The sequence below is a fragment of the Mobula birostris genome, chromosome 4 (assembly GCF_030028105.1).
Source record: "Mobula birostris isolate sMobBir1 chromosome 4, sMobBir1.hap1, whole genome shotgun sequence".
NCBI classification, from domain to species: Eukaryota; Metazoa; Chordata; class Chondrichthyes; order Myliobatiformes; family Myliobatidae; genus Mobula; species Mobula birostris.
The window spans coordinates 63,325,809-63,350,770 of record NC_092373.1 but is presented as its reverse complement, the minus strand read 5'-3'; the positions used below and the strand labels follow the sequence as shown (position 1 = coordinate 63,350,770).

The 24,962-nt window shown below is 39.9% G+C and overlaps 1 protein-coding gene across 2 annotated transcripts in view; it reads left to right on the top strand.

Moving 5' to 3' along the window:
* Positions 1 to 1,293: 1,293 nt before the first annotated feature.
* The window catches only part of mlf1 (myeloid leukemia factor 1), a 36,514-nt gene continuing 12,845 nt past the window's right edge, over positions 1,294 to 24,962 (top strand). Inside the window, exons 1-7 of one of the 2 annotated variants that reach the window (XM_072255454.1) lie at positions 1,294 to 1,515; positions 2,779 to 2,919; positions 7,604 to 7,766; positions 9,284 to 9,361; positions 9,582 to 9,710; positions 10,795 to 10,954; positions 21,372 to 21,483. In XM_072255454.1, the coding sequence (XP_072111555.1) occupies positions 7,644 to 7,766; positions 9,284 to 9,361; positions 9,582 to 9,710; positions 10,795 to 10,954; positions 21,372 to 21,483 (602 nt within the window). In that variant the 5' untranslated portion in view covers positions 1,294 to 1,515; positions 2,779 to 2,919; positions 7,604 to 7,643. The remainder of the gene's footprint in view (positions 1,516 to 2,778; positions 2,920 to 7,603; positions 7,767 to 9,283; positions 9,362 to 9,581; positions 9,711 to 10,794; positions 10,955 to 21,371; positions 21,484 to 24,962) is intronic. The other variant, XM_072255453.1, reaches the window with a different exon arrangement.

The window sequence follows — 24,962 nt, the reverse complement described above, 5'->3', positions numbered from 1 at the left end:
TGGGAGGAGAAGAAACTGTTTCTCATCCTGACCATTCTTGTTTTTATGCATCAGAGTCTCCTGCCTGATGGTAGAAAGTCAAGAGAAGATGTTGGATGGATGGATGGGTGGGATTCTTAATAATACTAAGGGTCCTGCATACGCAATGCCCCTGATAAATGTCTCCGATGGATGGTAGAGAGACCCTTCAGCTATACTCGCTGTCCTTTTTGGAACTTCTGGTCTAATGCACAGCTGCACCCTTACCAGATGGAGATGCAACTTGTCAGGATGCTCTCAACAGTGCTCCTCTCAATGAATTTGGCAAAACATTGTGGGCCGAATGGCCTGTTTCTGAGTGGTACTTTTTCATGTTCTATGTTCGGCTCCACTAGATCAGTCATTGTGTTAGAGATCACCTTACAGGAAACTAGATTCATCACTCAAAACACCACTTGCATTTGTGCAATTACGAATGAATCTTTGGGCTTGAACCAAACAGCTTTTTGTTTAATAGTATTGATTATTTGCATAGTGGCATTGTTCATCAAACTTTCATGGATACATTGATTATGTATATAAATGGATTATTCGTCATAACAAATTAAATAATTTATACTTAAATCTTTAATGCAAGTATCCTGCCAGTTTTATTATTATTTTAGGCACTGTTAAACATATGTAAAAATTAGCGCTCATACCCATATCAATTGTGAATACTTGTTCACTTGTAACTTAGAAAATCAAAGGATGATAAATTATTCTTTATAACCTATTACTATTTTTAAACCAAATCACTTGGTTTAGTGAGGATATGTGTTAACTTTCATCATGCGGTATATTACATTATCAAAGTTAGCATGATCATATAAAATATTCATGGTTGATGCAAAGCGTCAAAAAGATGCAGTGATCGCTACAATGCACATGAATATCGGTTTATGTTTTGCGCATACGAATTTTAAAATACCGATTCAGTGCCTATTAATGCACATTTAGAATTTTTAAGCCCCCTAACTTTCGATATTTTGCTGTTGTTGATTATGATGCAGTTATCGACGTTGCAGCAATTTACAGTAAATGCTTTCCTCCCGGTACCGCGGGTCGTTGCGTCATGGCAGTCCTTGGGCTGACGTCACTCACGGTCCTTATGACGGGACACATGGGACAGCGGTTGAAATGTGCACCAGACCGGGAGGCTCGGGCAGCGAAGTGTTCGTATCCGCCAATCACAGCGCAGATTGCGTTCATCTGCCCGGTTGCGTTGTCAGGGCAGCTTCTGTGTGTAGCGTCGTCATAACGATCCCCCGTTCCTTAATCAAAACAAAAGCTGCGGTGTGCGCAGAGATTTTCCCGGCTGCGGGAGCCACTCGACAGGGGAGGCGAGCTCGGGGCGCTGGAAGTGAGGGTGAGAACATCCAAACTGGCGATGGTCCGAGCCTGACGAGTCCCAAGAGCAGACAAAGCGCCTTCCCGAGCTAAGTACCACCAACGACCAGACATGTTCCGTGAAATGGAAGAAGACCCTTTCTTCTCGTAAGCTGCCAATCTTTGAGTTACAATGTTAAAGTGGCATATCGTGTCCAACTCCACCTGACCAAGGACGGGGATGAAATCTGAGCAACTCACTCAAAATGGTAGAGGAACTTAGCAAGTCAGGCAGTATTTGTGGAAAGGAATACCAAGACCTGGCCAATACCCTTCAGGATTGCAAGGAAAGGGGGCAGAAGGCAGAATAAGAAGGTGGGGGGGGCAGGGGAAGGAGAACAAGTTGGCAAGTAACAGGTGAGACCAAGCAAGGGAAAGGTGATGAAATAAGAAGCCAGATTAAGCGGAATAGATAAAAAGCTGAAGAAGGAATCAGAGGGTAGTGGATCATGGAAGAAAGGGAAAGAAGAGGAGAAACAGAGGGAGGTGATTGATAGTTGAGGAGTAAGGAGGAGGGGGTCATTAGAATGGGGAATGGAAAAAGAGGAAAGGGGCAGGAATAACCAGAAATGAGCAAAAATGGCGTTTGTGGTGTTGGAGGCTACGAAGATGGAAAATGTGGTGTGGCTTCCCTAATTTGAGTTTGGCCTTATCATGGCAATAGAGGAGGCCATGGCTAGTCATATGGGAATGGGAAGTCAAATTGAAATGAGTAACCACTGGGAAATTTTGCCTTTTGCAGTGAACAGAGTGAAGATGCTCAACAAAGTAATTCCCTTCTCTAGCTCAAGTATCACCAATGTAGACAAGGCTGCAGTGGGAGCATCAAAGACAAAACAGGTGACTGCTGCAGACCAGCAGGTGAAGCGTTGCCTCACTTGGAAGGACTATTTGAGCCCCGAATTGTGGTCAGGGAACAGGTGTAGCACTTGGTCTTACTTGCACAGTTAAGTGCCAAGATCAAATCAGTTCAATCAGGACTGCAGCAAACTTTGCACTTGACTCCCTTCAGCTAGGTGTTTGCAGTACAGATTCCTCAACTAATTATAATAACCAGGGTGTATCCAAAGTGCTTGCTGTTTGCCAATTTGCTCATTTTCATTTCTCACTTGGAAAATACTTGAATGGGGTTGCACTTTCTAATTGAAACACACTTGATTTATAATATAGACACAGGTTGGGATGAGGCCGTGGTTTCTGTACATAACTTCTGAATAATTTCGGAATGTTTGGAATCAATGAGGACGGACGGATGTGGGGGAGGGGTGAATGGAAGCAAACTTGCTGATGGAACTATACTGTTGCTATATTCTTAAAGTAGAACCTATTTCAGAGAAAAAAGAAATAAATCATTTGACAACTTGGTTACAGAAAGATAAAATGGATGCCTCGCATAGCTGTAAATAATGGGACAAGAAATGATTTTAATGACATACTATCCACACAAATGGATAACTGCAGCTCCAACAATCTTTTGTAATATGCACAATGACTTGGATAAGAATCTGGGTGGTAAGTATGTATGTTACAATTAAGAATATTAGTTTATTGTCATACTATATACATTAGGGTGTAAATGAAATTCCTTGTGTAAAGCTCAGTATAAACAGTATGGATTGAATAATAAATACTGTATACAGTGAAGAGCACAAAACAACAGAATGCTGCTAAGATTGCTGTGCAATCTGAAGTAGTGTAAAAAGAATGCTGAAGTGATAATAATAAAATTATCAATGGAGAAGAAGAATTAACCATTCTGGCTACCCTCTCACCCCTCTCTTCTCACCTGTCCTTCACCTCCGATTCCCCCCTCTTTTCCTTTCTTCCATGGTCCATTGTACTCTACAATCAGTTTCCTATTTGTTCAACTCTTTAGCTTACCTCATCCACCTATCACCTCCCAACTTCTAATTTCATCCTCCTCCCCCCATCCACCCACCTTCACCCTCAGCTGGTTTCACCTATCACCTGCCATCTTGTACTCCTTTCCCTCCCCTCACCTTATTCTGGCTTCTGCCCCCTTGCTTTCCAGTCCTGATGAAGCATCGTGGCCCTAAACATCAACTGCTTATTTTCCTTCACAGATGGTGCCTGATCTGCTGAGTTCCTCCACCATTTTGTGTGTGTTGCTCAAGGTTTCTAACATCTGCAGAATCTCCTGTATTTAGAAAATTTTAAATCATGCATCTATAGAATTAAAGGTTGGGGAATATAGCATCACCACCAGGAAGGGAATGTGAAAGAGATGATTGTTCAGAAGTCTGATAACAGTGGGGAAGAAGGTGTTCTTAAGTCTGGTCATCCAGGCTTTCAAATTCCTGTAGCTAATCCTAGAAAGTAGAAAAGAGAATTGGAATGCCCAGGGTGGTAGGCATCCTTAAAGATGATCTTCGTCTTCCTAAAGCCCCGCACCATGAAACTGGACTGAATGGAAATTGATGAGCCTGTGATGAACTAGATGGTGCCTACCACCTTCGTTAGATTTCCCTGGTCCAGAACAGTACACTTGCTACATCAGGCTGAGATACAATCTAACAGGAAATTTTCTATACATTCATAATTCTGGGGAAACTCAGCAAGTCAAGCAGCATCTGTGGAGGGAAATACTGTAAACAGTCAGTGGATGGGGCTGAGACCCTTCAACAGGACAGGAAAGCAAAGGGTTGGGGGCAGAAGGTGGTAGTGGTGGCAGGAGTACAAACTAGCAAGTGATAGGTAAGACCAGGTGAGAGATAGGTGACACTTTAACTGTGCGTCCAGGTGAGGCAACAGTTCACCTGCTGGTCTGTAGTAGTCATCTATTCGGTGCTCCCAGTGCAGCCTCCTCTGCATTAGTGATACCTGACCTAGACTGACGAACTGCTTTATTGAGCACCTTCACTCTGTCAGTTGCAAAAGGCAAGATTTTGCGGTGGCTACCTATTTCAATTTGACTTCCCATTTCCATTCTTATATGGTTGTCTATGGCCTCTTCTACTACCATGAAGAGCCCAAACTCAGATTGGAGGAGCAACACCTCATACTCTGTCTCGGTAGCCTCCGACCTGATGGCATGAACATCAATTTCTCCAAATTCTTGGAATTTCTCCCCCTTCTGTCCTCTCTTTTTCCATTTCCCATTCTGGTTACCTTCTCACCACTTCTCACTGTCCGTCACCTCCCTCTGATTCCCTCCTCTTTCTCCTTCTTCCGTCGTCCACTGTCCTCTCTGATCAGACTCCTATTTCAGCCATTTAGCTTAGCTCTTCCACGTATCACACCCCCCCCCCCGCCCCAGCCCTTACCTGGCTTCACCTATCGCCTCACACAAAATGCCAGGCAACATCTATGGAAAAGAGGAAACAGATGATGTTTTGGACCAAGGCCCTTCCTCAGGACTGGGGAAAAAAAGATGCAAAGTCAGAGTAAGAAGTTGGGGGGAAGGGGAGTAAGAAGTAGAAGGTGGTAGTTGATAGGTAGAACTGGGAGTAGGGGAGGAGTGAAGTAAAGAGCTGAGAAGTTGATTGGTGAAGTTGATAAAGAGTTAAAAAAGGGAGAATCTGATAGGATAGGGTAGAAGACCATAGAAGAAAGGGAAGGAGCACCAGAGGGAGGTGATGGGCAGGTAAGGAGAAAGAGAGAAATGTGAATGGGGAAATGGTGGGGGGGGGGTAAAGATGGTTCACTTTTTATATCATTTCTCAAGCCAAATACAGGTGTCCCCCACTTTTCGAACGTTCGCTTTACGAAACCTCACTGTTACGAAAGACCTACATTAGTACCCTGTTTTCGCTTTCAGAAGGTGTTTTCACTGTTACGAAAAAAAATCAGCGCGCAAAAAAAATTAGCACGTGATAAAAGGCAGAGCGCGCCCCAAGCAGCTGCTCTCCCCCAGATTGGGAGCTGCTTTGCTTTAACACGAGCCTGTGAGCAGCCGTTTGCAAGATGAGTTCTATGGTATCGGAAAAGCCTGAAAGAGCTCGTAAGGGTGTTACACTTACGGTAAAACTAGACATAATTAAGGGTTTTGATTGTGGTGAACGAAGTAAGGACAACTTGAGTTTGGCTTGTGGAAGCCAACATGATGTTGAAGAGGTTTTGGCATCCCATCACCACGACAGATGAAGAGCTGATGCAATTGGAAGGGAAAAGGATAACAATCAAAACTGAATGAGTAATGATGAAGTACGACTTTAATTTTGAAAGGGTACGTCAGTTTAGGAGATATTTGCAGGATGGTTTGAGTCCTTATTAAAGAACTGTGTGATAGAAAAATGTGCGAGGCTCAGCAGTCAAGCACGCCTTCCACATCAGCCACTGCAGACGACGAACCTCGACCTTGGACATCGAGGCGGGCAGACATAGGAGAAGATGACCCGCCTGCCCTGGTCGATGATGAGATGACACCCCAGTGTCCCACCACCCCAACCCCCAGGCCACGAACAGATATCGATTCGCGGAAAATGCAACAGTAGCTGGGATGCACACAGCACATCTTTAAGAAAAAAGCCAAAATAAACATGCTAATTAATTAGGTGCCGCCTAGCACATAATTGTCGGCCCAGATCAGTGCTGATGCAATCGGCAATTGCCTCTGATCTGCACCGACATTTACGTGCCAGGCAGCACCTAATTAATTAGCATGTTTATTTCGGCTTTTCTCTTAAAGATGTGCTGTGTGCCTCCCAGCTACCCCTGTGTGCTTCGCAGCAATGTATCAGTCGGCGGCCTGGAGGGTGGGGGCCACTGCACCACCCAGCCTGCAACGACTCAGTCTAACACACCATCATCAGTGTGCTCGATATCTTCCCAATTCCGGTAAGTGATACTACACTGTACATACATTATTTCTACTTTATATAGGCTGTGTATTTTTACGTGTTATTTGGTAGATTTGGCAGCTTCGTAGTTTAAAGGTTACTGGAGACGCGTTTATGCCAACAGCGCTTGCGTGAGATTTTTGCTACGGAGATCTGGGCAGGCAATCATTGTAGAGAAGTATTTCTACTTTACATAGTCTGTGTATTTATCATATCATTCCCGCTTTTACAATATGTTACTGTTATTTTAGGTTTTATGTGTTATTTGGCATGATTTGGTAGGTTATTTTTGGGTCTGCGAATGCTCACAAAATTTTTCCATGTAAATAAATGGTAATTGCTTCTTCGCTTTACGACATTTCAGCTTACGAACCATTTCATAGGAACGCTCTACCTTCAGATAGCGGGGGAAACCTGTATAAACTTTTAGCTTATTAAGTGTTTTAAACAGCTGCATCAATACTAAAGGAATAAACAAATTTGCTTGATATTAACTGTATATTAGCTTGAAAACACACATATTTTTGATCTCGGGTCGAATTTTGACTTGGAGGTTCACACCAGTTCAGGAGGGGTTGTGGGGATAGGGCTGGTGAAGAATTTAAACTGGAGAAATCAACAGAGCTTTGGAAATTGTCTTCAACCATGCTAACTTCTGCAAAGCTGCTGATTTTGACATCTACAACATCATCTACCCTTCTATATCTGCTATTTTGCATGAGGACCCATATTGCATTGTGTTGGCCTTACAGTTTAAGTGTTTCTATTGTAAGACCTATGAAATCCAGTTTGTGAATACATGTCCCAAAAGAACAAAATTAACAATGTGAACTAGGTACTTCTTCCGTAATCCACTGTCCTCTCCTATCAGATTCCTCCTCTTCAGCCCAGCACCTCTTCCACCTATCATCTACCAGCTTCTTACTTCATTCTCCCTCTCCCACTCACCCACTTTTACCTCACCTTGTTTTGCCTATGACCTGCCAGCTTGTACTCCTTCCCCTGTCTCTTCCCTCTCCCTCCCCCTCCCCCTTCCCCCATTCTGGCTTCTTCTCCCTCCTTTCCAGGCCTGATGAAGTGTCTCAGTCTGAAACATCGACTGTTCTTTCACCTCCATAGATGCTGCCTAACCTGCTTAGTTCCTCCAGTACTTTGTATGTGTTGTTATATCAACTGGGTAAAGTTTTTTGCTTTTTTTTTTCGTTTTTCAAGATTATTAGGTAGATCAATTTAGTCACAACAACCTAATTCAAGATCTTTTATTTAAATTGATGCATGAAAGAATGTCAGTTAAATTTTTCACTAAATGTAACTTTTAAAACGTGAGTTAGGATGTCTTTAATGAGTGTCGTAAATTTATTACAACTTAAAAGAATTAATTTTCTCTCCAATTTTAGGGACCCTTTTCGTTCACACCAGGAAAACCTCCATCAGTTGATGTCCAGTTTTCCAATTCAATTGGATCAAGACCTCTTGGTGAATTTCCCAGATGACAAAGTTCCTACTCAGGCATACGCAAGGCAACAGAGCTTGAAGGACAGGAAAAAACATTCAGAAGTGGTATGATAATGATTATGTATTCCAGTTAAAATTCATGTGCTTGGAATACGGGAAATGAAATTTCTCAAATGGGTGACGAGTATGTAGGTGTAACTATTTTCCATTATGGTATCATATACACTCATAGTACTGTGCAAAGGTTCAAGGCATATGTAAAAAAATGTTGTGAATCAATCTATGACAAGCTCAAAATGTGTACTGAGAATAAAAGTATTCCGATTAGAAACATTATTTCTTGTGGGACAGATGGAGAACCGTATTGACAGATTGCCATGCTGGTGTATTGACACTTATGAAGAAAGAAATTATAAGTCTGTTTGCAATTCATTGTGTAATTCATCATCAACATCTCACAGCCAAAATCCTCAGCCAGCAACATTTTTCAAGCATGACTCTTGTAATATCTGCTATCAACAAAATTAAAGCTCATCCATTAAATAGCAGAATATTTCATCAGTTATGCCAAGATAACGATGAGGAGTTTGAACACTTGCTTCTTCACACTGAAGTGTGTTGGCTGTCAAAAGTTTGCTGCTTAAAATGTTTTTCTGATCTTTTTTGACACTGTGGTTGAATTTTCGCTCAAAGTCAACAAGAGCTTGGGAAACAAGATTGAACTTCCACGTGGAGATGTGGCATATCTAGCCAATCTGTATGACAAAATGCATGTTCTAAATGTGAAGCTGCAAGGTGAGAATAACCATTTAATCCAGGCAAAAAGTGCAGTGTCCACTTTTATATGAAAATTGGAAATATATAAGCAAAACATTGGGAGAAGAATGTTCTCACAGTTTCCCTGTATGGTATTCTCTTTCACAGATGGTGATTTGTAAGAGTACTGCTCTTGTTCTGATGTCAAATGTTTTAATTAAAAAATCAACCTGGGTAGCCTCCAACCTGATGGCATGAATATGGATTTTTCTTTCTGGTAAACCAATTCCCCCCCCCCCCACCTTTCCCTGTTCCCCACTCTGATCTTTTACCTCTTCTCACCTACCTATTAATTCCCCTTCGGACCCCTCCTACTTCCCTTTCTCCTATGGTCCACTCTACTCTCCTACCAGAGTCCTCTTTTCCACCCCTTGACCTTTCCCACCCATCTGACTTTACCTATCACCTTCCAGCTAGCACCCTTCCCCTCACATCACCTTTTATTCTGGCATCTTCCCCCTTCCATCTTAGTCCTGAAGAAGGTTCTCAGCCTGAACGGTGGACTATTTTTTCATTTCCATAGATGCTGCCTGACTTCTTGAGTTCCTCCAACATTTTGTATGTGTTAATTAAAAATTTGCTTTTTTCCTTCCTGATCTGATGTGTGTAAGAATGGCACACTCCATTCTTTAGCAACTGACGGTAAAATCCAACCAGTGAATAAAACATGATCTTACCTCATCCTGCTATTATAATGTTGCCATTCATTAATATGTGAAGTGTAAAATTTAATTTACTGAATGCTACTCATAATTTCCTGGTTACATTCCTTTGATTTTTTTATAACCATTTTTGTGTTTACTTAGGCTAGTAGCTCAGCAGATCCTTTCAAATCAATGATGGAACAAATGAGAAAAGAAATGATTGAAATGCAACACAACATTGTAAGTGTAATGTTATTTAGGTAAACAACCAAAATCTCATATTTTCCACAATTACAACCAAATGTTAAAGTTGCCTATCAAATAACTTAAAGTTATATGTTGTGATTTAGGTTTAATTTAGTCTACGCTTCCAGAGTTTTAGTGTGTTAATGTTCATTTAGCTTTGCAAAACAATTGTAGCCTTTAATTTTTTTTTAAAAAGCGTATATTTTTTCAACAGAAAAATGCATCTCAGTATCCCAATGATCATTCTTTAAACACTTCCACTGTAATGAGCTATTCAAAAGTGGGAAATGAACCTCCTAAAGTGTTCCAGGCTTCCAGTCATGTACACCATGTTCCTGGTGGAGTAAGTATTCTGAAATGGTGAATTTCTCAATAGATCTAAACAGTTCTTTTAAAGTATATGAATGTCATTATTTTATCACTTTCGGTATCTGTTTGGAAGTGAGTTGGTCATGGTCTGGCTAAAAAGCAAAATATTGTCGAAAGGAGCCACAAAATGGATCTGTGTTAGAAAGTATGGCTTGGGGAGTTCCTAGAAGGAAATGCTGGATGGGATTTAAGTAATATGGAACAAATATTGTCTTGCCACCAGTCATTCTGTCATTGGGACTCAAATTTTGCTGTTCATAAATTTTATCAACTAAATTGGGATGGATGATCACTGTAATTGTAAGCCTTGGTTTCTCCAACCTATCCAGCTGCTAAGAATTTTGCTTGAGTTTGATTGATAATTATTTTATTAAGTATGATGGGAAAGTGCTTTGATTCAGTCTCGTTACCAAGTCTGGGTGTAATTCAGGTCTTAATACATTCAGGTACAGTTATTTTTGAGGAATGAACAGAACATTGCAATTATCATTGAGTATTCCCACATCTCACTTTTGGATGTAAAGAAGGTCATTGATGAAGCAGCTGAAGAAGATTGTGTCTGTACACAACCTAAAGCTGAAATTATTGAATCCCATCTTTCTTTTTGCTAGGCAAACTCCAGCCAGTGGTGGAATGATTCCGACTGACTTTGTTTTCACAGAACTCTGCTGCCCTAATTCAATTCTTCTCTGTACATTTAGACTGAAAGTTGTCATAATATACAAAACCAACCTCTGAGCTGAAAAATAGTTTGTTTTCTAATTTTTTCCAGTTCTAACAAAAAATTATCAACCTGAAATGTTAATTTTGTTTTGCACTTGGCAATTATTGCACATTTTAAAAAACATATTTTCAGTGTTTCCTGATTTAGGTCCCATGGATTATGTTATGTAAGTATAATTATACAGTACAAAGATCAATCTTTATGATTTGAAACCTGTTAAAGTGGTTAAATTATTTTAATACCCAACTATAGTTAGTGATAATTTGTGTTAGAAAATGTAATCTTTAGGTATTTTGGAAACATTGGGTATATTAACAATTTAGGAATTTTACAGCTTAAAGAGACAAGACGGGCCATAAAAGACTCTGAAAGTGGAATTGAAAAAATATCAATTGGCCATCACATTAAAGACCGTGCTCATGTCATTCAGAAAGTCAGAAACCAGAAAACAGGTGATGAAGAAGTCAATCAAGAGTTTCTCAACCTAAATGAAGGTGAGGCATCTCCATCCTGGCTGTCTCTTTCTAAAGATTGCAATTAAATAGATTGAAGCTAACAACATACACAGTAAACATTGGAAGAATTTCTCAATTTCATTATTTTAAGATTATTTTCATGAGCCAATCATGACCAATGCTCTGGAACTGTATTTGTTCAACGTCTATTTCCATTTGTACTGTCTGACTGATTCAGAATGTTATCAACTCATTTAAGATTATCATTTAATCCAATGGCAATTCATCCAATGTAGTAATCTCTGGATTATTCCCAGTGCCACATGCTAGTCAGGGCAGGAATGGGATGATAGTACAGATGAATGAGTGGTTGAGGATCTATTGCAGGGGGAAGGGTTTCAGATTTCTGAATCATTGGGATCTCTTCTGATGAAGGTATAACCTGTACAAAAATACAGGTTACACCTGAACCCAAGGGGAACCAATATCCTTGTGTGCAGGTTTGCAAGAACTATTAGAGAGGATTTACACTAATTTGGCAGCAGATTGGGAGCTGGAGTGATAGGGCTGAAGATGGGAGCAGTTGGTATGCAAGTAGATGCAGTGTGTAGTAAGATTGAGAGGAAGGGCACACAGATGATAGGGCAAAATTGCAGTCAGTGGTTTGAGTTGAATTGTAACATGGGGGCAAAGTCAGAAAGGATGATGAACACAAGACTGATGGTGTTAAATTAGAATTCTTTCTGGAAAAGGAAATTATTGTTTTTTTTTCAAATGCAAGATTGGTGTATTTTTTTGTCAACTGAAAATTTGAATTCAGAGATATCAAAAGGCAGAACAAGTGTTGATTATATGGTGAATTCAGAAATCAGCAATGATTTTATTGTATGACAGAACAGTTTTGATGTATATAATAGTTTGCTTATGTAGAATTATTTTGTATGAATGGCTTTATAAGATGCAAATTAAAATATAATAAGTACTCATGGTGGAGAGAGATTTGTCATGTACCTTTCACTGGGTCTTATAACAAAGAGCCAAAAAAACAGTGTGGATCTGTTCAAAAGTATGTTTATTACTTGTAAGGAGAAGTACCTCCACTCCTCAATGGATGGCAGGCAGCTTCTGATTTACAGTTTACAAAGTTCTGTGATTACAAAGTTCAGGCTATTCTTTGGCTTTTGCCTGTTTTGGGAGTCAGCTCCTTTAGTACTCAAAGCCATTCAGTTTATCAGCCTCCTTTTAGTTACATAATGAACAATCATTAGGACATTAAATGCATCCTGCCATGTACACACTTAACTTATAGCAAAGCACTCTGGGATTATATAGGTTCCATTTTGTCACATTACAAAATTAAATACATTAAAAATTTCAAAGTTTCAAATATATTTCCACATTCTTTCCTTTTTGTCATTATATTACAACACCATAATTTCATAAACTTCTGCTTTAGAATGCAGTAATCAAAAAGATACAAGACATTAATATAATGATACAGTCTGAGCTTTAGTTAAGCAAAATCCCCTTTTCCTCATCCACACCAACAGGTACCCATTTTCTAATACTCTCTTCTTCCGGGTCCAAATGCCTTACATGCAAGTTGCAAGAGGATGACTGCCAATATTATAATACCGATAGTCACTACATAATGCAGGGCAACAGTCCACCATTCTCTCATCATCCCATCATCCCAAGCAGTCTGTGGGATTATAATTATTGAACTGGTCTCCTACTTGCTTAACCTTCTTCGTGACATCTTGGATGTGATTTCTGAAGTGAATTATATTCTCTTGATTCATCTAGAATGCAAGTGCAACATTCTTGTTTAATCAGAGGCTCACGTGTCTCCTTTCTCAGATAAAACCAAATCCAAAGCCATTGAGATTTGCAATGCCACTGTACGGACCGCCACCAATCCTGCCAACAATATCATCATGATCATCATCAGATGCCATGCCCAGTTTGAGCTTTGACTGCCATGGCCCACATACTCCTGTTTCAGGTCAAGTGGATCAATTCATTGGGATTCATTTCCAATTCTCTGGCTGTTGTCTCCATCATCATTTGTCTTTGTCTTCCTCTTGCTTTCTTCCCTTCAATCTTTCCCATAATTACCGTGCATTCTAACTCCTCTTTCCAATGAAGTTACGTTGCCTTTTCATGATCTCATATATTATTTCTCTTTTTGTGCTTGCTCTGTTCATGACATCCTCATTAGATATTTATTTCGTCCATGATATTCTTTGTATCCTCCTCAAAAACCACATCTCTGCTGCTTCAGTTTATTTCCTCATGTTACTACATATTGTCTAACATTCTGAGCCATATAACATAACTGGATAAACGTAACATTTCAGTACTCTGAGGCGGGTTGTCATGCCTAGTTTAGTATTGGTCAGTATACTCTTCATTCTTGTAAAGGTGTCTTTTGCCATCCCTATTCTTCTTTTGATGTCCATGTCACACCTGCCATCTGATGTCACCCTGCTTCGATAATAGCAAAAGTTCTGTACTTGTTTTATGTCTTCCCCATTTGTTCTCAGCCTGCAGATAGGATTCTCCTTTTTGGATATCACCATACATTCTGTCTTTTTGCAATTGATAGATAGACCCATTTTTGCACTTACTTCAACAATTATATCAATTAAGTTTTGTAGTTCTTCCTCCGTACTTGCAATTAACAGTGTCATCTGCATATCTGAAATTATTGATGTTTTCACCGCCAACTTTGATTCCCAAGATGTCTTTTATTTTTTGTAATATTGTTTCACTGTACACATTAAATAAATCGGGGGAGAAAACACACCCTTGTCTAACACCTCTCTTGATTTTTGTAAACTGACTCACTTGTCCATCTATTCTTACAGCAGCAGTTTGTTCCCAGTACAGATTTCTGATTAGGTGGAGGTTTTTTGAACTATATTTAGAGTTTTCTGTAATATTTCAAATATCTTATTGTGCTTCACTTTATCAAATGCTTTTGTGTAGTTGATAAAGCAAACAAACAAATCTTTTTGCACTTGAATAGCTTGTTCTTATAGTATCCTTAACATCAATATTGCGTTTTTTGTACCTTGTCTTTCACAAAACCACATTGTTCTTTACCTATTTCAGCTTGTTTCTTACTTTTAGCTCTTGTCATCAAAATTCTTAGAAGTATCTTGGTGATATGACTCATTAAACTTATGGTCCTATGTAATTCACATTCTATTGCTCCAGGTTTCTTAGCAGAGGTACTTAATGAATACTTTGCCTCAGTATTCACTACGGAAGAGGATCTTGGCAATTGTAGGGATGACTTACCGTGGATTGAAAAGCTTGAGCATATATGAAAGAGGATGTGCTGGTGCTTTTGGAAAGCATCAAGTTGGATAAGTCTCCGGGACTGGACGAGATGTACCCCAGGTCGCTGTGGGGGGCGAGGGAGGAGATTGCTGAGCCTCTGGCAATGACTTTGCATCATCAATGGGGACTGGAGAGATTGTGAAGGATTGGAAGGTTGCAGATTTTGTTCCCTTATTCAAGAAAAGGAGTAGAGATAGCCCTGAAAATTATAGACCAGTGAGTCTTATTTCAGTGGTTGGTAAGTTGATGGAAAAGATCTTGAGAGGCAGGATTTATGAACATTTGGAGAGGCATAGCGTGATGAAGAATAGTGAGCACGGCTTTGTCAAAGGCAGGTCATGCCTTACAATCCTGATTGAATTTTCTGAGGATGCGACTAAACACATTGATGAAGGTAGAGCAGTAGATGTAGTGTATATGGATTTCAGCAAGGCATTTGATAATGTACCCCATGCAAGGCTTATTGAGAAAGTAAGGAGGCATGGCATCCAAGGGGACATTGCTTTGTGGATCCAAAAATGGTCCCCCACAGAAGGCAAAGAGTGGTTGTAGACAGATCATATTCTGCATGGAGGTCGGTAACCAGTGGTGTACCTCAGGAATCTATTCTGGGACCCCTTCGCTTTGTGATTTTAAAAGGATAACCTGGATGAGGAACTGGAGGGATGGGTTAGTAAATTTGTTGATGACACAAAGATTGGGGGTGTTGTGGATAGTGTGGTGGGCTGTCAGAGGTTACAGCGGGACTTCGATAGGATGCAAAACTGGGCTGAGAAGTGGTGTATGGAGTTCAACCCAGATAAGTGTGAGGTGGTTCATTTTGGTAGGTCACATATGGCAGAATATAGTATTAATGGTAAGACTCTTGGCAGTGTGGAGGATCAGAGGGATCTTGGGGTCCGAGTCCATAGGACACTCAAAGCTCCTGCTCAGGTTGTCTCTGTGGTTAAGAAGGCATACGGTGCATTGGCCTTCATCAACCGTGGGATTGAGTTTAAGAGCTGAAGGGTAACGTTGCAGCTATATAGGACCCTGATCAAACCCCACTAGGAGTACTGTGCTCAGTTCTAGTCACCTCACTACAGGAAGGATAGAAATGAAACTATAGAAAGAGTGCAGAGGAGATTTACAAGGATGTTGCTTGGATTGGGGAGCATGCCTTATGAGAATAGGTTGAGTGAGGATGAGAGATGACCTGATAGAGGTGTATAAGATGATGAGAGGTATTGATCGTGTGGATAGTCAGAGGCTTTTTCCCAGGACTGAAATGGCTAACTCGGCACAGTTTTAAGATGCTTGGAAGTAGGTAAAGAGGAAATATCAGGTGTAAGTTTTTTACGCAGAGAGTGGTGAGTGTGTGGAATAGTCTGCTAGTGACAGTGGTAGAGGCGGATACAATAGGGTCTGAGACTCCCAGATAGGTACATGGAGCTTAGAAAAATAGAGGGCTATGGATAAAGTAAGTACATGTTCAGCACAACATTGTGGGCTGAAGGGCCTGTATTATGCTGTAGGTTTTTTATGTTTCTATGTTTCCAAACTGTTGTTTCTTATTATATCATACTTATCTATCTTATCATACTTTATGACCTTTCTTAGCTAGTTAATGTAAAAGCTATGGAGGGAATCCTGCTCCCAAGCTTCCTTGTTTGGGGAGTTAGACTGGAGGTCACCCAAGTACTGTATTAGAGTAGAGACCCCAAGAAACTCCTTACCTTCTTCCATTTACAATTTACATGACAAAATACTGATTACATCAAAACTCTGAGCAGGAAGTCCTACAAAAGGTAGTGGATTCAGCCCAGTACATCATGGGTAAGATCCTCACAGCCATTGAGAACATCAACATGAAACATTGCCATAGAAAAGCATCCATCATCAAAGATACTCGCCACCCAGGCCATGCTGTTTTCTCGCTGCTCACCCAGGTAGTAGGTATAAGTGCCTCAGTACTTGCAGCACCAGGTTCAAGAACAGCTACAACTCCTCAACCATCAGGCTCTTGAACAAAAGGGGATAATGACACTCATTTAAGAACTCTTTTATATTGTTACTTAATGCTCGTTTTTTATTGTTATTTATTTATTATCTGCATTTCCACAGTTCGTTTACATTACTTGATGGTTACAGTTTACAGATCCTGTTTACAGTTGCTGTTTCATAGATTTGCTAAGTATGCTCGCAGAAAAAGAATCTCACGTTAGTATATAGTGGCATGTATGTACTCTGATAATAAATTTTACTTTGAACTTTGAAGTTTGAACTATCTTCCAAGGAATCTCAAACTCAAAATCAATATATCAAAAGTCTTGACCAACAGCTTTCTTGTTCTATAAAAGGAAGGCCCTATTAGTAAAGCAACTTCAGAATTGCTCCCAAAAATATTCCAATCTTCCCAAAATTTCAGATTCCCAATTTAAACATCTATCAATGAACAATTTCCCCAAATGCCCATTTCCCTCTGAAATGTGGGCATCTTGTATCCAGAATACAGGCGTACACATTTCCAGTGGTCTTGATCCTGATTTCACATGACCAGTGTGGAATCTGGATTTATCTAAAATCAATTACATGAAAAACAAATAAGGAAATACAATAAAAAGAAACACCAACAAGACAAAACGAAACGAAAATCCATGCTTCTACTTTTCTTCCTTCAGAACCTTCAAGAGTAACTGTGAAACTTAAAATAGGAGCAGTTAATTCTCAATGTGAAAAGCTTTCACACGTTTTACAAAGAACCAAGTAGGGGAAAAACTGCTGCATGGGGGCCCCAACATATTAACATATTTTAAAACACAAGAGCCAATTCACTCAAGGGTAAAATATTTCTTGAGCACAAGATTAATTTGAACTTTCTCTCAATATCAACAGAGCAAACACAGAACAGCCTTTGCTTTCTCTCTCTCTCTCTCTCTCTCTTTCTCTCTCTCTCTCTTACACACACACACACACACACACACACGTGACTATACTTCACACAATTAATAGATGCTTTTGTATCTGCTCTAAACACTTCGTATGATTTCCAGTGTTGCATTTCTTTTCATATACTGATTTCTGTATCATTTTAATCACTGCAGTGTACTGTTTCTTACATCCCTAGCTTTTCATATTGAAACTGAATCACAAGAGCATAAGATATAGGAGCAAAAGTAGGCCATTTGGCCCATCAAGTCTGCTCCGCCATTTAATCATGGGCTGATCCAATTCTTCCAGTCAACCCCACTTCCCTGCCTCCTCATACCCTTTGATGCCCTGGTTAATCAAGAAACTATCTATCTCTGCCTTAAATACACCCAATGTCTTAGCCTCCACAGCCGCTCATGGAAACAAATTCCACAGATTTACCACACTCTGCCTAAAGTAATTCTGTCCCATCTCTCTCTCACCCTTTAATTAATTTACTGTTTCGTCCTTAATCAGTGCAGCCTATTGCTTCTCCACTACAGCGTCCTGTAGGGTTCAAACATTGTGTTACTCGGACATATTTGTAATTTTTGTTATATCCTTTTTTTGATTTAGGGATAAGCAATTACTACCACTTCACTTTGACTAATAGTAATTTAGCGCATTCCAGGCACTGGATCAACCCTCCCATATGTCCCTGACACTATACTTTAACTTTTACCCACTCGAGCCATGCTTCCCAGATAGTGGGTCTATCTTTCTAAGTATCCGTCACACTGAATCATCCAATTTGTTTGCTCACCTCTTTAACATGGACCTTTTTACTACCCTGGTCACCTTAGTATTTCTGTGCTGCATGCATTGGAGTCACAGTGAAAGAAACTGATCCACTCAAGGCCATAGTGTAGACCACAGTGTATAGGGCAATAGCGAAACAGAAACCCAAGGTCTGACTCCAAGAGGGAAAATCCGTGGAAGTGAAAAGAAACTTACTTTTTGGCAATCATTACTGCCAGGGAATTTCTCTCAGGAAACCCAGTCACCAGGGCTCTCCCACACTGCTGCTGCACCTCGACAAGCGATCTGTGGAACTTCAAGTTCAGTCGTATACCTTTTGCTAGGTCTTACAACAAGGAACCAAAAAAAAAACACAGAATGAATCTATTCAAAAGCATTTTTTTCACTTGCAAGGAGAAGCATCTCCACTCTTCATGGATGGCAGGCAGCTTCTAACTTACAGCTTACAAAGTTCATTTTTTATTCCAAGTTTTCAGGCTATTCTTTGGCTGTTATGTATTCTGGGAGTCTGCTCCTGCAGCACTGCAGCACTCAAGGCCACACAGTTTATCAGCCACCACCCGCCCCCCCCCCGCCACCAGTTACACAGTGAACAAAAATTAGGACATTAAATGCCTCATGCCCTATACACACGTGGCTTATAGCAAAGTACACTGGGATTATACAGGATCCATTTTGTCACATTACAAGATTAAATACATAAAGAATCTCAAAGTTTTGAATATATTTCCACAGATTACATGGAAGGGTTACATAAATTTGAAGGAACAATTCATGAAACAAATGGTTGATGTATTCTATTACCATTGTGGGAGCCATGAATATTTTCTACATCTGCACTACCACTACAATCTGGATTGAATAGTGCAGTCCTTACTACTGTGTAAAATTATTAAATTTGTTATAAAACCTAATGAACTGGCCTGTTACTATTTCCAGGACATGCCGCTGGCAATTCATGATAATACCATAGTTTCCTTCATATTCAATATTGTAACTGTTTTATTGATATACTATAGTTTTTAATTAGAGCATTTTTATTAATATATAATTTTTATTCGGATTGCTTTTTTTCTGCAGTATTATTTTACTGAGCACTCATAACGACTGAATTAATGGCACAAATGGAAAATTGTGCACAGTTGGATAGTCATTACAACTACATATTTGCAAAGTGATCAGGGTAGGACTGATAATAAGGATGGAATGGTGAGAATGTAGAAAAAAAGGATCAAAGTTCAGAAAATCGGGAACTAGAATCAGTTGCATGGAAATATGAAACAGCAAATGGTAAAACATCTGTGGAGGAGTCAGTGGGTCTTAAGCATTAGAGAAAATATGAGGGACAGTACAAACAGGAATTTGAAGTGCATCTAATATTGAAGGTATTTGTGAGAATCTTTATCTACTTAATAAAGTGAACAAACAAAGTGAACAGTTACTATGTAAGATAAATTGTTCAAGTATACAATATAAGACATCATTTTTAGATCAGTATATTGAATTACTATTAAGAGAACATATGATATTACATCCAGAATTCTGCAATAATAAATTATTAAGTGCTGTTCTGGGAAGAATAATGATGATAAAATTTTATATCAAATTGAAAGTAACTGTGCAATTTGAGGGTCTTAAATCTAAACAAAGCAAAGTGCAGAGCAAAGATTGGAAATTATCATAAGCTATGACATACACAAGCAATGGTTAACATCTGACAAGTTAACAGACAGTTCACAACAAATATATCGTTAAGGGAGGTCTTCGTCTTGGTTAACAAAACAACAAAAAAAGAGATTGTTTAACATCAAAGGAAAAGGTTTATAATGTTACCAAAAGATTGGGAAAATTTTATACTTCAGCAAAAGGGAACCAAGATATTGATAATGAATGGAAAAGTAATTTAACAAACATAAGCACTGCCTATAAAAACTAGTACAGAAATGTGTAAAAGGAAATGGTTAGCAAAGGTACGCTCCTTACAAACTGAGAGTGTAAAGGTCTTTTCCCAAAATTTTCCAATATTTCACTATATCTTTTTTCCTGAAGGTAGTAAAATAAATGTTATGTGCTTTTTCCTCATTCAAACAAGTCTAGAGGTCAAAGACATAAGAAAACAAAAATTCCAAAAGTTAGCAAACCAAAAGCTGATAAATGATGGGCTGAATCTCCCAAGGGATTTGTCATCTTTCAAAATTCCATATATTAATAGATTATCTCACAGATTAGAAGGTAAACCCACACTTAAGGAAAGAAGAGAGAAAATGATGAAGTATCGACAATTGTCCTGAGATATGCAGTAGGAAAGTTTTAGATCCTGTAGAGGTAGCGATTGGATAGTCAGAAAATCAACATGGATTCATGGAAAAGAAATAATTTTTGATAAAGCTTTTAAGAGGTTTTTTGAGATAGTAATGAGCAGAACACTGTCTTAAGTTCAGAGAATGAATTACTTCAAAATTTTTCCAGCTTGACAGGGTGGATGCAAAGCTGATTATTCTTTATGCAAAGGTGTCTAGGACCAGGATCACAGTCTCAAAGTAATCAGTCATTCTAGACTGCAACAAAAATAAATTATTCATGCAGAGGTAGTGAATCTTTGGAATCCTCAAGAGGAATATGGAGGCTCAGTTGCTAAGTCTTTTCAAGACAGAGATCAGTAGATGTTTGGAAATTAAGTGAATCAAGGAGAATGGGTCAATATAGGAGAGTAATAGTGAGGTAAAAGAGCAGTATTATTGATAGCTGAGCAACTGCTGCTTCTCTACTATGATTAAACTAAAACAATTTTGAAATATAAAACTGAAGTCACATAGTTGTTCAGGCAGAATCAAACTGATTTCATATTTAGCTGCTGTGATTGGTGTATTTTAATACAGTGTTATGTGTTCTATATTGGTATAGTGTTATGTGGTACTGAATTTAAATTTCAATAGAAATATTAAACACGTTTTGTAGGTTCTGCTTTTCCTGAATATTGCAAAATTATTTTAAGCACATAATATGGAAATACTAATTTCTAAGATCTGAATACATACTTATTATTTTACATGTTATCATTTTAACACAAGTAAACACTGGAAAAACTCCCGGGAAATTTGCTTAAAAACCAAGAAATAGAAGACCGTCTTATTCAAGAAATGAACTGCCATGATATTTCTATTGTCGTGATTTCCACAGGTAGAAAACTGAACTGAGAATCCTGTATTTGAATCAGTAGTTACCATTCTATTCCCATGGTCATCATACATCCATAAACCAAGCCAGAAACTTCTCTGTTACATGTCTCTTTAGCTGACCTTCTGAAATCAACCCAGATGAAATTCATGTTTAGGCATCATTGATTCACTTCCTTCAGTTTATATTTTGTAACTATAATTTCATTTTCAAAATTTCACAGATGATGCAAACATGTTTGACCAGGAATGGCGGGAAAAGGTGTCAGATTTTATGCCTCTGGGAGCACAAATGTATGGTCTTCAGGATGTTAAAAAGGCCATGGAAGGACAAAGGTATCTCAAGATGTTTTACTCTGCTTGGCTATTTTTTTAAAAAATAATGTTGGCTAATATTGATATGTAATTCAATAAGTGTTAATAATTTTGCTCTGTGTGGATGAGCATATTTTGTTCACTAATATATTTTTTATTTTCACCTTTATAATATTTTTTAAATTTACCTTTATAATATTTTTTAAATATCAAGGTTTTGGGAAAACTGCTAACAAATTAGAAATATTTTTGTTATGTATAAGTTTCCCTCTCTTGAGGATTATTTATATTGTTGCTTCTACGTAGAGCCGTACAGTCTTAGAGCAATATAGCATGAATACAGGAGTTTCTGCCCAACAAGTCCATGCTTTGGTGATGGATCCCCAAGAGGAATTTGTAGAATGTCAATGAGATCAGCCTTTTAGAGCAGCATGTGGTCAAGCCCACTAGAGAAAAGATAATTCTGGATTGGGTGTTGTGTAATGAACCAGATTTGATTAGAGAGCTTAAGGTAAAGGAACTCTTTGAAGACAGTGATCATCATAAGATAGAATTCACCCTGTAGTTTGAGAGCAAAAGCTATAATCAGATGTATTGGTGTTTTAGGTGGTAAAAGTAACTACAGAGGCATGAGAGAGGAGCTGGCCAAAGTTGATTGGAAGCGGACACTAGCAAAGATGAAAGTCGACTGGAGTTTTTAGGAGTAATTCAGAAGGTGCAGGATTTGTTCACCCCAAAGAAGAAGAAACATTCTAAAGGGAAGATGAGGCAACTGTACTAGACAAAGGAAGTTAAAGGCGGCAGAAAAGCAAGAAGAGAGGGCATACAATATGATAAAAAAAATTTAGTGGGAAGCTGGAGGATAAGGAAACTTTTAAAAAGCAACCAAAAAAAGCAATAAGATAAGAAAAGATGAAATATGAAGATAAGCTATCCAGTACTGTAATGTAAAAGAGGTTTTTTTTCATATATATATAAAGAGTAAATGAGAGGCAAGAGTACCACAAGAATAAGATGCTACAGAAGTTGTAAAGAGCGAACAAAGAAATGGTGGACAAACTGAATAAGTACTGAATAATGACAGGGTTTTGAAAGAGGGAACTTGAGAACAATGAGAACATTAGCAGTGATCGTTCAAGAATCACTGGATTTTGAAATGGTCCCAGAGGACTGGAAAATTGCAAATGTCATTCCACTCTCTCAGAAGAGAGGGAGACAAAGAACAGGAAATCATAGGCCAGTTAGCCTGACTTCAGTGGTTGGCAAGTTGTTAATCCATTAGTAAGGATGAGGATTCAGGGTACTTAGAGGCATATTATAAGATAGGGCAAAGTCAGCATGGGTTTCTTAAGGGGAAATCTTGCCTAGCAGATCTGTTGGAATTCTTTGAGGAAATAACAGGTTGGATAGACAAAGGAGAATCAGTGAAGGTTGCTGGTGAATGCAGCAGGCCAGGCAGCATCTCTAGGAAGAGGTACAGTCGACGTTTCGGGCCGAGACCCTTTGTCAGGACTAACTGAAGGAAGAGCTAGTAGGAGATTTGAAAGTGGGAGGGGGAGGGGGAGATCCAAAATGATAGGAGAAGACTGGAGGGGGAAGGATGGAGCCAAGAGCTGGACAGTTGATTGGCAAAAGAGATATGAGAGGATCATGGGACAAGGAGGCCCAGGGAGAAAGAAAAGCGGGGGGGGGGGAACCCAGAGAATGGGCAAGGGGTATAGTGAGAGGGACAGAGGGAGAAAAAGGTGAGAGCTAGTGTCTAGCGGAATTAGTCCTTACTCTTAATAATTTCTCCTTTGGCTCCTCCCACTTCCTCCAAACTAAAGATGCAGCTATGGGCACCCGTATGGGTCCTAGTTATGCCTGCCTTTTTGTTGGCTTTGTGGAACAATCTATGTTCCAACCTATTCTGGTATCTGTCCCCCACTTTTCCTTCACTACATCGACGACTGCATTGGCGCTGCTTCCTGCACGCATGCTGAGCTCGTTGACTTCATTAATTTTGCCTCCGACTTTCACACTGCCCTCAAGTTTACCTGGTCCATTTCTGACACCTCTCTCCCCTTTCTAGATCTTTCTGTCTCTGTCTCTGGAGACAGCTTATCTACTGATGCCTACTATAGGCCTACTGACTCTCACAGCTATCTGGACTATTCCTCTTCTCACCCTGTCTCTTGCAAAAATGCCATCCCCTTCTCGCAATTCCTCTGTCTCCACTGCATCTGCTCTCAGGATGAGGCTTTTCATTCCAGGACGAGGGAGATGTCCTCCTTTTTTAAAGAAAGGGGCTTCCCTTCCTCCACCGTCAACTCTGCTCTCAAACGCATCTCCCCCATTTCATGGATATCTGCTCTCACTCCATCTTCCCGCCACCCCACTAGGAATAGGGCTCCCCTTGTCCTCACCTACCACCCCACCAGCCTCCGGGTCCAACATATTATTCTCTGTAACTTCCGCCACCTCCAACGGGATCCCACCACTAAGAACATTTTTCCGTCCACCTGCTTTCTCTGCTTTCCACAGAGATCGCTTTCTACGTGACTCCCTTGTCCATTCGTTCCCCCCCATCCCTCCCCACCGATCTCCCTCCTGGCACTTATCCTTGTAAGCAGAACAAGTGCTACACATGCCCTTACACTTCCTCCCTTACCACCATTCAGGGCCCCAGACAGTCCTTCCACGTGAGGCGACACCTCACCTGTGAGTCAGCTGGGGTGATATACTGCGTCCAGTGCTCCCGATGTGGCCTTCTATATATTGGCGAGACCCGACGCAGGCTGGGAGATCATTTCGCTGAACACCTAAGCTTTGTCCGCCAGAAAAAGCAGGATCTCCAGTGGCCACACATTTTAATTCCACATCCCATTCCCATTCTGACATGTCTATCCACGGCCTCCTCTACTGTAAAGATGAAGCCACACTCAGGTTGGAGGAACAACACCTTATATTCCGTCTGGGTAGCCTCCAATCTGATGGCATGAACATTGACTTCTCAAACTTCCGCTAATGCCCCACCTCCCCCTCGTACCCCATACGTTATTTACTTATATACACACATTCTTTTTTTCTCTCTCTCCTTTTTCTCCCTCTGTCCCTCTGACTATATCCCTTGCCCATCCTCTGGGTTTTTCCCCCCATCCCCCTTTTCCTTCTCCCTGGGCCTCCTGTCCCATGATCCTCCCTTATCTCTTTTGCCAATCAACTGTCCAGCTCTTGGCTCCATCCCTCCCCCTCCTGTCTTCTCCTATCATTTTGGATCTCCCCCTCCCCCCCCCCGCTTTCAAATCTCTTACTAGCTCTTCTTTTAGTTAGTCCTGACGAAGGGTCTCGGCCCGAAACGTCGACTGTACCTCTTCCTAGAGATGCTGCCTGGCCTGCTGCATTCACCAGCAACTTTGATGTGTGTTGCTTGAATTTCCAGCATCTGCAGAATTCCTCGTGTTTGCATCAGTGAATGTTGTTGACTTGGATTTTCAGAAGGCTTTTGACAAGGTGCCACA